General features: G+C 38.7%; 1 protein-coding gene across 1 annotated transcript in view; it reads right to left on the reverse strand.

The window, feature by feature from the left end:
• Window positions 1-14,935, reverse strand: part of LOC135085704 (MAP kinase-activated protein kinase 2) — a 43,915-nt gene that overhangs the window by 8,165 nt on the left and 20,815 nt on the right. Inside the window, exons 2-3 of the mRNA XM_063980518.1 lie at window positions 13,130-13,255; window positions 9,715-9,852 (exon numbers count right to left, since the gene is read on the reverse strand). Of these exons, the coding sequence (XP_063836588.1) occupies window positions 9,715-9,852; window positions 13,130-13,255 (264 nt within the window). The remainder of the gene's footprint in view (window positions 1-9,714; window positions 9,853-13,129; window positions 13,256-14,935) is intronic.

A 14,935-nucleotide genomic window follows, 5' to 3' on the forward strand; every position in this document is an offset into this window, starting at 1 on the left:
AGAAATCAGATCCAATTATTGGTATGCTGACGTCGGCAATTACAAAGTTCCAATGAAAGACCCGGCGTAACCCTAGATTAAGGCGTAGAGTCACTGTGCCATAGGTCCTGATTGAGCTCCCATTAGCTGCACCTAACACATAATCTGAAGAGGAATGAGTTCCTCTTAGAAGACAACGCGGAAAGCAGCAGAGGTCAGAACCAGTATCGATCAAAAAACGACGCTTAGATGACACATCAGTAACAAATAACCGGCGGCCGGGATCTAGACAGTCAGATGCCGCCATCAATGACTGCCTGTCTAGTTTTTTGCTTTATTGACATTTTCCTCCCAAGAACATGGAGAAATGCACCTGTGAGCCTTTTCACCGAAACGCTTATGAAATCTGCAAAGCCGCTTGTTAACACGCTCTGGAGACTTAGACAAAGATTGACCTCGCTGAATACTAGAGTTGCTAGAGCGTAGAGCCTCTACTTTTTCAGCCAACGTATCAATTCGCTGTATTAAACTTGTCAAAGTCGGCGTATTCGCTTCAACGGCATCCACGACAGATCCCATAATAGGTGGAGCTACCTCCATAACTTTATCAGCAATTTCAGCCACTTTACTGAGAGGTAAATCGACCTGCGCTGTCAAAATTACCTGGACGCTTTGTGGAAGGCGTCTTAACCACAACTCCCGCAAGAAATCATCATTAGGCAGAACGTCGCCCGCTAGCGAGCGAAGATGCCGCAGGAATTGTGATGGCTTTCTATCTCCCAGTTGCTCCTCGTCCAAAAGTTGACGAATCCGCTGCTCCCTCGAAGTCGATAACCGCTTCGTAAGCTCAGCCTTGAGACACTCGTACTTGTTTTCCTTTGGTGGGCTCGCAATTATATCTTCGATTTCATCGGCCACCCGGGTGTCTAACATGGAAATGACATGACTGTATTTGGTGATGTCCTGAGTAATACCAGCTATGTGAAATTGTGCCTCAACTAAACCGAACCACGTAGTAGGCTTGTCGGCCCAAAAGGGTGGCAATTTAACCGACACGGCAGATACCTGTGAAGCTTGTGATGGGCACTGTAAGGAATCAAGCTTGGTTTTTAATTCAGAAATCTGACGTTCCAAATCCTGTGTCGACATGTTAATACACTATTATGAAAAAAAAGAAACCTCAAGACGAACACAAATTATAAAAAAACGGTGAAGGGGTAGCGGTGCTAAAACAACATTCGCAAAGCCAATAAAAAACAAAATGCACCCTGTATAGCTACGGCTCACAATATTGCAACTAGACCTGAATTTTAAAGATAACCACCCTATATAAACAACTGTACACAATTACACAAAATTATTTACATTAATATAGTTAATTAAATATTGTAATATAAATTAAACAAAAACACTCAAAAACTTGCAATCTGTCGCGTTGTCCAGCAAACAGGTAGGTGCTCAGCATTCACAAGGCAGGTGAACGCCTCTTCCCTCTGTGGTGAACGCGGCGTGGTGTGTCAACCCGGAACACGGAGCACGGAGCAAGCAACACGGAACAAATTGTGTGTCAACTTCTAGGTGTGAGCTCGGGCACGGGGTGATGCGGTTCCAAAATGAAGTTGGAACTCGTTACTCGACCCTTGGTCGGGAGTTCAGGTCTGAGGTGTAAAAGTAGTCCTTGTCCGTTGCAGCAATTAAGCAGTACAGTTGTAGACAAATTGGACGAAAATCGGGGTCACCAATAAAGGGTACGTGGCTTAATATGGAAACTCACGTAGTCACTTTTGAATAAAATATAATATATTGTAAAATCTCCTATTTTACTACCTGACGTTATTCTCACATCAACAACCCGGTTACCATCGCAACCGCCGTAGCCTATACCCGGCGCAAAGAGTTTTGCTTACCGCTACAGTGTGTATGTTTATTTTTGAACCCGCTTAATATGGACTTTTAAAATTGTCTGAAATAAAGAATTTTTATTTATTATTATCTCTTTATTCATTTTCCTTCTTATTTTTAATATTTTTTTTACAATGTAAATTATAAAAAAACTAAATAATAAATTATTTATTTATTATTATTTATTACAATTGGAATAAGGTTGAATTGTCAACTTTTTGACTCGCGAGTATGGAATGATTTGTTCTGAGCGATCGTAAAAACTAAATGACTAATATAAGATAATTAAAAATAGTACCATTTAAAGGTAATATTATACTTACTTTAAATTGATACCATAGCATACATAATCATTAATGAGATCCCGATCGAGTCAACTGCGCACTTCGCTGGAAGCGATTCTTTATCGCAGAAACCAGAGCGAGGATGTGACGTCACGGCTACCAGGTGCGCAGTTAATTCAACCGGGTTGTAAGTATATTTGACGCAGACTGTACTGATACCCCCATTTCTTCGTAGACCAACAATAAAAGCTGAGTCAGCTTGATTTATACGAGTACACACGAATAATGGACTCGCCCGTGCCAAGATATTAGCGGTCTTATTATACCGTTTGTTGAGCTATTTTTGTCTGATTATTGTGGCAATGATTAGTATTGTGGAATGGGGTTGCATTATTTGTATAATTTAGGTTCAAATAGCGAGACAAATGTCAGTGCTTATTACAGAGCGAAGGTCGAATCTAGATTCAATTTCAATCATAGATTAAGATTTCCGAATGGTAAAACAATAATATGAAGAATTTTTAGGGTTCTTTTTTGATACGCACCTAAAGCTGCTTTTCCACGAAATATGTGCTCGCTTTTTGCTTCTGATAAATTTGAAGGGTCCTGCTCTTGCAGTGGAGATTAAATTACCTGGTGATGATGACATTAAAAGCCTACTTCTGCCGCCGGTCTCTTAGTGAACGCTCCCTCCTTAATTTGGATCACTGCCTGGAGGCATCTCTTGCCTTGAATGTAGCTTGAGAAACATACCCCTCGCAAGTCGCACCTTAGCATTTCTTAAGTGGAAAACCAATTAGTAGTAGGGACATAAGGGCCTACCCAATCTATTTGGCCAGCTTGGGGAGTGTGGGTAAAATCTTGTCTTTTGCCTCTGGTAATTAGAAAGAATCGTCAACCTGTAGTGGAGACTAAATGATCTGATGATGATGAATTTGGTGGAAAACCCAAGTAGCATTCGGGGCTCTATACAGTGTGAGTCACGTTAAAGTGTACATATGAAAATAGATGAAACTAGACCTATTTTTATCGACAAAAAAGAGGTCAAAAAATTTTTGAGATTTTTTTTAAATTTTTTATAGATTTTTTTTTCTTCCAATTACTTGTTGTAAAGAAAACGTAATAACTTTTAAACTAAGCGGTATATCCTGATAAAATACAAACAGTAATAATGCTTAATAACAGGCAATACTAAAAAAATACATAAAATACACAAAAAAGGCCAACAAATAATAAAAAATGATACTTTTTGAAAAAAATCTGCTTAAAATTCGTGTTTTTTTTGGTTATTTGATAAATTTCTCAAACCAAAAATCGCATGATAGGGATAGAGACATGCGATTTTTGGTTTTACGAAGGTAATACGATAGAGAATAATACAAAGTAATAAAAACCACCGGTTATAGGGGCATTTTTTGGAGAAATTTATCAAATAACCAAAAAAACACGAATTTTTAAGCAGTTTTTTTTCAAAAAGTATCAATTTTTATTATTTGTTGGCCTTTTTTGTGTATTTTATGTATTTTTTTAGTATCGCCTGTTATTTAGCATTATTACTGTTTTTATTTTATCAGGATCTACCGCTTAGTTTAAAAGTTATTACGTTTTCTTTACAATAAGTAATTGGAAGAAAAAAAATTCTATAAAAAATAAAAATAAAATCTCAAAAATTTTTTGACCTCTTTTTTGTCGATAAAAACAGGTCTAGTTTCATCTATTTTCATATGTACACTTTAACGTGACTCACACTGTATAGTATGTCTAGTCGTTCACATGTACTACACAAGCTGTGTATGTCAGCTGTATACGAGCTGTATAGCTTGCTATAATGCTTTTATAGAACCAGTTTGGGCACAAATTAGACAGCCTTAAGTTCACTATGGCTGTACATTAGCAGTATAATAGCATTATAATAGCAGTTTAAGTAGTAACATCGGACTTAAGGCTGACTTACGGCACTATATGGGACGCAGTGTGAACCATACAACGTACGTGAGTGTAATAAAGAGTAACAAGTGGCTAAATGCACAGCTTTCAAAGTTATAAAGTCCGGCAAAAGTACTCCAATGCTACATAAAGTTCACGTGTGTCCTAAATTATTTCCACATTTTAATATTAGTTTGGTATTTGTACGTGAGTGCCAAGAGGGAAACAACTCGGGCGGATAATCATTTATGCAAATAATAACACGGGTTTTAAATACTTAATAATGTTAATGCCATTGGGAATGCAACTTTATCGTGAAATGTATACATATTTACAGCTTAAATATTTACGCGCCTCTGTAAAAACACGATATTCATTTTAAAATATTTAAAACTGGCTGAGAGGAAATCTACAATTTTCAGTTTTTGATATTGTATTGGCATTATAATTATATTACGGTAATTAATTATAACATGAAACCAAAACTCAATCGCTCTATCTGCGAATTTTGTGATAAATCTGCATTAATTTTGGAGATTTATTTGGTAAATATTTTAGGTTATGTAGAACAAAATGGTGGAAATGAAATACGGCTATGTGAACTGTTATAACTCCAATTTAATGCGGTGAGCGTATATTAGGTTCACATGTGTTCTGTTAGAATGCTGTTATCTATATGAAGTTCCACATTTGTACTACTACAGCGCTAATGTCTATAAATTTATTCTAATGTGAACTTATGTACAGTCGCGGAATGAAAAGGTTCGTCACCTTAGTGTCGGTTTTCGCTTGCACTAGGTACTGTAAGAGTCAAACCTGCCAACATAACAGTGCAAGAAACATTGCTGCTAACATTTAAATAAATATGACGTTTGCTAACGAATAAGGTTTTGCTTGTTTATTTTTCTATCCCATCAGTGCAATGCAATGATGACATTGACCAATTGACAATAGTTTTTTTTTTATTTTATAATAAATAATAATGGCAGGTTGAACCAACAAGAAGGTTTTAATTTATCAATCATAATAATCTTCTTGACAAGATAAATCGTCAAACAACTTTGATCTGAATAATTTTGAACTTTACTAACGAACAGTTAAAGATTATTTTCTCTAACTCGAGATTATTCTGTAACATAGTTTCAAAAGGTAATATGTGCTCGCGATTCGTTGAAGGAATCAATTTGAAAACTGACGAACCTTTTCATTCCGTGACTGTACAGCTTTAAGATGTACCTAGTTCAGGTCAATTGTGTATCTTTAATTCTTTCAAATACTGAAATTTTAGAGATCCGCAATAAAAATTATTAATGTCCGTTAAATCGCCTAGCCCAGGTACTAATAGTCAAGTATGAATACCTAAAGCATCAGACGGTAGTGTTCCCGGTTTAAATTCGTTTATTATGCCTGACAATTTATTCAAAGCGGAATGAGGAATACGATTTTCAATAGCCCATGTTCTTATTTTTTTGCGAAAGGTTAAATAATTGTCCAAATCAAAATGGTATTCACTATCACTAGAACTGCAATCATCACACTCTGATATCTGTATATTTTGAAGGGAAATTTCAGGTTCAGGCATAATATTTTCCTCTGCATCATGTACAGAACCACCATGAACAACTAAAAACAGGCTTGGGGAAATGTGTAATAGAATATCACATTCACATTCATGTTCAGCTTAAAGCAAATAAGAGTAGTACTTGTGGACAAATAAACTGCTATTGATGTTAATGGACAACACATATAGTCCTTTTAACAGCCTACAGTGCACATGCGAACCATTGAAACACTTTTGTACAGATAGTAAAAAAAGGTTATTTTAATTATCACAAACAAGTCCTACTACAGCTACTAGCTGTATAACAGTCTAAAACAAGTAAACATAACAGCCTTTGGCTTTATAAATGACCACGTGTGTTCTATTAAAATTCTAGCTCTATAACATCGTACAAGTAGGCCGTTAAACAGCGGTTGCCGTATCTCTACCCTCCTATAATGCTCTTAGTCAGACGGCTGACTAAAGGATAGTTGTTAGAGTATTATAACACCAACAATCGTATAAAAGTATAACTCTACACTAGTCTACACTCCTATAAGTCCCATAGACAGGTATAGGTGTAATTAATTGCAATAATACAGCTTATACATCACGAGTGAACTGTACTAATGCTTTAAGTACACATTGGAACTAAATGTGAACTCTTAAATGGAGTAAAATGCTACTTGGGAAGCAACCTAAAGGTCTTACTTATTAAAATTGACATAAGGGTCTACCTCTGGTACTTGTCTCCCTGATCAGTTCGTCTCTATCCATGGAAGAATCCTCGCACCGCTCATTTTCCTCATGGGAAAAGCAACCTTAAACTCCTGCTTATTATTATTTATAATATAGCGAAAGATGTAACAGAGAGTGACATTCAGAGTTACATAAAAAATAAAACTGAAGTGTCCGTGGAGTTGGAAAAAATGAATATGAAGACAAGAAAAGAATATGATTCTTACAAAGTTTTTGTCCCGAAAAGCAAAATATCTGTATTTTTACAAGATGAATTTTGGCCAGAAGGAGTTGCATTCAGACGTTTCGTAGATTTTAAAAAGAAAACCAGAGTGCTCATGGAACAAATAGGATCTCAAATAAAAATTTGATGGCAGCCACAACTAAACTAATAAGTTTCAACTGTAAAAACTTGCATCGGTCGATCGACTGCCTGAGGTTTCTCTGTCAGACTGCGGACATCATTGCCCTACAAGAAACATGGCTCTTACCACATGACTTGCCATCTATGGGGACTATTGATGACAACTTCGCCTTTACTGGAAAATCAGCGGTTGATACTTCTAAAGGTATACTCAAAGGGAGACCGTTTGGTGGAGTGGCACTATTGTGGAGGAAGTCTGCGTTCCCGTGTGTGTCAATAGTGGAATGCCATAGTGTGCGTTTGGCGGCTATTAAGATTCTCCTTGGCGGTGGCAAATCAGTGTTAGTGATTACTGTGTACATGCCTACTGACTCGGCGGCTAATCTTACGGACTTCGCGGAGTGTATGGGTGAAATAAGTGCGTTAGTTGAAACAAACAATATAGAATCGGTATTCGTATTAGGGGACTTCAATGCACATCCTGGTGAGCAGTTTTCGCATGAACTATTGAACTTTTGTACTGAACAATCGTGGTCGTGTATTGACATGGAGTTTTTACCTACTGATACCTATACTTATGTGAGCGAGGCACACGGTTCCCGCCGATGGCTCGATCACTGTATAGTAACTAGCGCCGCGAGGCATACTGTGGTCAATGCCTCGGTCTTAAATCATAATGTATATTGGTCAGATCATTATCCTTTGTTAATTGAGTGTAATATAAATAAAATCTTGTCAAAAGTTGTCACCTCAACATCAACTTATAATAAAGTTAAATGGGGTGAAAGAGATAATGACCAAATAAAGAGATATTTTGACGCATGTAATAGTAGGTTACGTCTAATAGATTTTCCTGCAGATTTTTCTAAATGTGGCGACAAAACATGTTCTAATATCGACCATAGAACAATACTAACGTCAATGTACCATGATATTATATGTGTTTTAAAAGAATCAGCAGAGAGTACTTATAGGGAGAAAAAGCGTAAAAGACATAAATGTATAACTGGTTGGAATAAACATGTGAGTGTTGCTCACAGGGAGGCTCGGTTTTGGTATCAGTCTTGGTTACAATATGGTAAACCCAATTACGGTTTTATTCATGATAAAATGTGTGACTCTAAAAAACTGTTTAAAGCTAAATTAAAATATTGTCAAAACAATGAGCAACAAATTAAGATGGACATTATCGCTCAAAATCATACTGAAAAATGCTTTAGTAAATTTTGGAAAAATACCAATAAATTGAACCCGAAACCGAGTCTACCGGCGAGTGTAGCCGGTATGTACGAACCGACCGACATAGCAAATGCCTTCCGGAAGCACTTCAAAGTGGAGTCCCCTCTCCCTCAGGAGTCTAGGGTGTTCGATGCTGGATGTCGTGTCGAGGATTTGTCTGTCAGGTTTTCAGCGCGAGAGGTCGCCTCCATAATTAAAAACATGGTCAGAGGTAAGTCTCCTGGTCACGATGATCTCAGCATCGAGCATCTAAAGTATGCGGGAGTCCATTTGCCGCGAGTTCTGTCTATGTTCTTTAATCTTTGCATAAGTCACTGTTACTTGCCGGAAGAGTTGATGTTCACAGTTGTAGTGCCTATTATAAAAAATAAAACTGGGCATGCCTCAGATTTGTCCAATTATAGGCCTATATCTTTAGCCACGGTTATAGCTAAAGTGCTGGATAGTCTGCTTGATAGAAGATTAGGTGAGCACATTGAGCTTCACGATGCACAGTTTGGTTTCAAACCAGGTCTGTCCACAGAGAGTGCCATCTTCTGTCTCAAGCAGACTGTGCAGTACTATACAGCTAGAAAAACCCCGGTTTATGCTTGTTTTTTGGACTTATCGAAGGCATTCGATTTGGTGTCGTACAATTTATTATGGAATAAGCTGCATTGTGAAACTAATGTGCCCACTGAAATCATATCCATATTTAAATATTGGTATGATAATCAGAATAATTGTGTAAAGTGGGCTGGCTCGCGGTCCGACATGTATGGGTTGCAGTGTGGGGTGAGACAGGGAGGGTTGAGCTCGCCCAAGCTCTTCAACCTATACATGAACGGGCTGATCGGGGAGCTCAGCAGCACATATATAGGATGCCATGTAGGTGGCGTGTGTGTAAACAACATTAGTTATGCTGACGATATGGTGCTGCTGAGCCCGTCGATTGGAGCATTAAGAAGACTTCTACACATGTGTGAAGAGTATGCGGTGGCTCATGGGCTTAGATACAACTCGCTTAAAAGTGAGTTTATGTTGTTTCAAGCTGGTGCGGCCGGGAGTCAGCGGAATGTACCATCTGTTACTCTCGGAGGCTCACAACTAAAAAGAGTTCACCAATTTAAGTATCTGGGTCACTGGGTCACTGACAGCCTGTCAGACTCTGTGGATATTGAGAGGGAGCGTAGGGCTCTGTGTGTTCGCTGTAATATGTTGGCTCGTAGATTCGCACGTTGTAGTAAACCAGTTAAGCTGACGCTTTATAAAGCATATTGTCAATCGTTCTACACGTGCGGCCTATGGGCTAGCTTTACGCAGCGGGCGTATAGTGCACTACGCGTCCAATACAATAACGCGTTCAGGATGTTGTTCGGCCTGCCGCGACACTGTAGTGCATCAGCCATGTTTGCTGAGGCGCAGACTGATTGTTTCTACACTATCATCAGAAAGCGCTGCGCCTCGCTGTGGGCGCGGGTGCGCGGCAGCTCGAACAGCATTCTGCGCGCGCTGGCTGACCGGTGGGACTCCCCGCTGATGCGCCGCTGGCTGCAGCTTCATGCTCCGGTCACTCGCTATGAATACCTATAGCGCAGGAGTCACACTGGAAGCCATATTGTATAAATAATTATCTACCTACTTGTCATTAGCTTATTACTAACACTAGATTAAGATTATCATGTTACTAACACATATGGATACGTAATGTCTGAAATAAACGTTTTATTATTATTATTATTATTAGGAATATAATTGCTTACCTCGGCCGCCTGTCTCTCAGTGAATGCTCCTTCCCTGTTATCCTGGATTCTCTGGAACAGTTCTCCTCCATCCATGCACTCCATAACCACGAGAAGACATCGCTTGCCTCCGTATGTGTTGTCATATACATCAACGATCTGGGGAGAGACGTTTTGAATTATTATTTTGTTGTTTTTGGTACATTGGGGTTTAATTTGGGAGATTTTTTAACTAGGTTCGTTCGTTTCAGCCAAATGACGTCCACTGCTGGACAAAGGCCTCACCCAAGGATTTTAATATCTGGGCAGTTGACACCTATCTTATTTCCTACTAATGAATATTTGTAAGTCTTTGACGCTTATGTCACTGAATCGGATTAGATGAAAGATACAGGGATAGTTTGTTGAGATCCAGGCAGGTGAAACATAGGATAGTTTTTATCCCTGTTTTTGGGAGAGATATTATGTGCTTTCTAAAGGCAAAAATCTCGATGGCTTAACCCCCCTTCGAACTACGAGTACAGATCATATTAATTTGAAAATTTATCAAGTGAAAATGTGAAAGAATTCTGATTCAAAAGAATCCTTACAATCTATAAGCCTAGGCGCAGACCATCGACTTTTAGTTGGCCGATAGTTGGGTCGGGCTGTTAATCAGTATGGAGATGTATGAAAGTGCGCACATTACATCGATTTGGTATCGGTCGATTTGGCCCAACTATCGGCCAACTGAAAGTCGGTGGTCTGCGCCTAGGCTAAACGTGACCGAAGTTTTCCGCTCGTCACGTAATGTTTTGACAATTTTAAACTAAATGGGTAACGTAACGTTAGAGTGAATGTCAATTAAAACAATAGATTTTGCAAAACAAATAACAGGACATCATGAAAAGCTATGTCGAGTTGTCGTGACGTCAATTGGGTAGGTGACAGAATGTACTAATTCCAAAGTACAATTTAATTATTAACAGAACACTACATCATAGCCCTAAAATTCAATTAGTTTTCCCAATAAGTGGACTGACGACCTAGTGAAGGTCACGGGAAGTGTCTGGATGCGGGCATCACAGAACCGGTCGTGGTGGAAATCTTCGAGGGAGGTCTTTGTCAATTGTTTATTTAAAAAATTTCCTTGCTTTGAAATTTTATTGATATTAGTCAGTCAATTGAGTTGGTGAAATGTTGACGTCATCGGCTTGTTGCCCTACAAAGTATATAGGGGACCCGCGTTTTGAAAGCTTATAAAGTGTGTCAATGGATTGGTTGTTGACTACGTCATTGAAGAAAGAAGCCTTCGTATGCGAGTCCAACTCAAGCTTGGCAGGTTTTCTTAGCTGCTTTGACTTCATCTAGTCTGTAGGCTGAGCTACGGGACTATTCCCACCTCTCGTTCCCGCCGCTGCAACTCCTGTGCAGCCAGGATCTACAGCTTGACCGCCGAAAACTCAACCAGTGAAGGCCAAGTTCGTCCCGGGAGAAAGTTAAACTGTCATTGGACCCGCGACGAAATTAATCAGAAGAACATAGGAGTTCGAAGTTTAGGATCGAATGAGTAGACGTACACGGAGCCAGCTAAGTCTGGATTTTTGTTTATAGATCAATAATAATAGATAGATCAATATAACAATAGTCCATTACAAAAATTCCCGGTTCATTTGTCATCCATTTAATGGGAGTAATGAGCCATGCATGAATATTTTAAAAAAGGTACTGTTTACCAACTGTAGAAAGGGTGGTAATGTTTTAAATAATGGCTTTCTCACTTTACTAGAAAATTAAGCAAGTACTCTTAGGGGCTCCAGCTTCACCGCCAATAAAAACCCAACCAATGAATGCCAAGTTTACCCTTTCAAGTACCATAGTAGGGAATTTAGTGCAAAAACTCCTCCACTTTGGTATAGAAGGCTCATTTTTGGAACAGTTATTTTTTGGGTGCTCCTGAGTGGATTTCCGTCGGCAGACATCGGGATTATTTTGTATAAAAAAAACAAAAAGTTTGTTCAAGAAATGAATTTGCCATCCTTGAATTATCCGAAAATGACACCACACTTGCCCTAATGCCCATAGTTTTGAAGATATAGGCTTTAAAGTGAAGCGCGGCAGAAGGAAGCTTTTTGGCCCGTTTTTTGCAGGAACTGTTTGTTGCAGGATCCTGCATTACTGGATCCCACAAAACTGGATTGCCATGGGAACGAGTCCCAACTAGACATGAATATTAGCAAAACTGCCAGATCCATTTTAGGCGTTTTCTAACAATTTGTATCATTTGTTTTCCCAAGGATTTCCACAACGACCGGTCCTGTGCTGCCCGCATCCAGGCACTTCCCGCGACCTTCACCAGATCGTGGACTATTCACCCGACGGCGCCAGAAGGGAGGTTATGTTTTTAACCGAATTCAACAAAATGAGGAGGTTCTTAATTCGGTAGGTATGTTTTTTTTATGTATGTAGTACACCGATTACGCCGAGAGTTCTGATCCGATTTACGAAATTCTTTCTTTGATCGATGAAAAATAGCTGTCTTTTGGTCCCATGAAAATTTTATTTGATTTGATTGAGTAGTTTTTATTTTATGAGCATTTTTAGTTTACATGGACGTCGTAATTGATCGTCTTCGTCGTAATTCGTGACAATTATGTCATCCAGAAATCTTTACAATCTGTACATACACCGATTAGGTACTTAAAGATTTCTAGTCCGATTTGAGCGATTATTTTTCTATAATCAGCTAAGAATGACAATTCAACAATATTTAACGCAGATGTACTTTGGCAATGAATATTAAAATAGTTTCGTGTTCATGACTTCACGATGACCTTAACCTCTTACGTCACTCTGTGGCAGTAGAGTCTTCTAAAGTCTAGATGTTTTTCGAGTCAGTGAACTGACGGAAAATTTAGACAGTTATAAGAATTCCCGGGAATCAGGTAGACACCAAAAACGTAGCATAGGTCGTTCTTCAAGATTTAATCTACCTTTTTATCTTAATTAAATTAGTTAAATAGTGATTTGGCTGTGAAAAGTAACAGACAGACAGAATACTTTCGTATTTATCTATTTCTAATGACGTACATTATTTTGTATTCGTAATTGTCAGTAAAAGGTTTTTATCAAAAGAAGACTTGGAAAAGAGTCCTGGAAAATATAAAAATTAGGAAAAACTCAACGTCTATCTTTTTGGGTATTTTGTTACTATAGTCAAAAGAGTCTTAAACGTCAAGTCGCAAAAATCGGAACTAATAATCCTCATCATTTGACGTTTCAAAATCGTTCAACTATAGTAGAGCCTTCTTGACAATGTCATAGCTGGGACGGTTCAGTTTTAGACATCTATACGGGTGTAAATATCGTTTGACATTGTCTCCTCATCTGACCTCATCGCTCCACTACCTTAGGAATCTACTAGTAATGCGCTATGTAATAAGGATATTAAGGTTACCTCGACAATGTGTATGCACCCGCTGGCCCGCCAATGTAGTTCCACCTCCCTCCTGGCTTTTGCACTGTCATGTAGCACCTTCAACGCTCGTCTGGCACCGGTGGACTTTGATTTGCACTCCACAACCTGGTGACAATAAGAAACAGTTTTTGGTTATTATTAGGAATTTAAGAATATACGGGACTATTCCCACCTCTCGTTCTCAACGCTGCAGCTCCTGTGTAGCCAGGATCTACAGCTTAATTTAGGAGTATAGGATATCCTCCATATCATCATCGTCATTTCGGCCACAGGACGTCCACTGCTGAACATAAGCCTCCCCAAATGATTTCCAGATTGGCCGGTTGGCAGCGGCCTGCATCCAACGCCTTTCTGCAACCTTTATGGTCCACCTGTTCACTTTGTGGATGGACGTCCCGTGGTAAATTAAAGGGGTAGTGCTCCTACAGTGAAGCTGGGACAAACTTGGCCTTCACAGGTTGGGTTTTTATTGGCGGTCAAGCTGTAGATCCTGGCTATACAGGAGTTACAGCGGTGGGAACGAGAGGTGGGAAAGTCCCGTCTTGCCTAAGTGACCTGAGTATGATGACAATAATTTCACTGAAATCCACGTGGAAAGAACCTACGTCAGAAGTTGATGCCATATGCCATCATAAAAAAAATTGGTGACGATTTCATAAACTTTGCAAGTCATTGTCTTTGTATACGCATTATTTCAGAAACATTTCGTGTTTTTGTGCAATACTCATTACTAACTACGCATAGCTGGGCATTAACTCGTTAATCCGTTAATCGTTAATTAACGAAGTTACATTTCTATTAACGGATTAACTTTTAAGTTAACTTTAAAAAATGTTAACGGACTCGTTAACTTCCGTTAAATTATCGTAAGTCCGTTAATCGTTAATCCAGTACCTACTATGTACCAAAAAGATACAGCAGGCACGCTGAAAAACACTAGAAAAACGCGTTCTGACAAGTACATTCGGGCTTCCAGAACATCCAGAACCCAAAACAACAGTTTTTAGGGTTCCGTAGCCAAATGGCAAAAAACGGAACCCTTATAGATTCGTCATGTCTGTCTGTATGTCCGTACGTCCGTCCGTCTGTCCGTCCGTATGTCACAGCCATTTTTCCGAAACTATAAGAGCTATACTGTTGAACTTGGTAGGTAGATGTATTCTGTGAACCGCATTAAGATTTTGATGCAAAAATAAAAAAATAATTATAAATATTGGGGGCTCCCCATACTTAGAACTGAAACTCAAAAATTTTTTTTTTCATCATCAAACACATACGTGTGGGGTATCTATAGATAGGTCTTCAAAAATGATATCGAGGTTTCTAAAATACTTTTTTTCTAAACCGAATAGTTTGCGTGACAGACGCTTCCAAAGTGGAAAAAAGTTGGCCCCCCCTCCCCTCTAGCTTCTAAAATAAGAAAATGAAAAATCTAAAAAAAACATATGATGTACATTACTATAAAAACTACCAACGAAAATTGTTTTGAACGAGATCTAGTAAGTAGGCTTTTTTAATACCTCGTAAATCGTAAACCGCTTATTACCGCATAATCTTTCATACAAATAACATAAATAAAAAAAAAAACATAAATCAATGGTACGGAACCCTATGTGCGTGAGTCCGACACGCACTTGGCCGGTTTTTTTAACCAGAACGAAACGATATAAAATATGCTATTTATTTATTTATTTTTTACAAGCTTTATATTGACTTCACTTGTTAGTATGTGTGGGACAAATCTTGCAACTGAATTTAAGACCAGTTCTCCTCAACCGATTGAGC

Source organism: Ostrinia nubilalis, chromosome 29 (assembly GCF_963855985.1).
Source record: "Ostrinia nubilalis chromosome 29, ilOstNubi1.1, whole genome shotgun sequence".
Taxonomy (NCBI): Eukaryota; Metazoa; Arthropoda; class Insecta; order Lepidoptera; family Crambidae; genus Ostrinia; species Ostrinia nubilalis.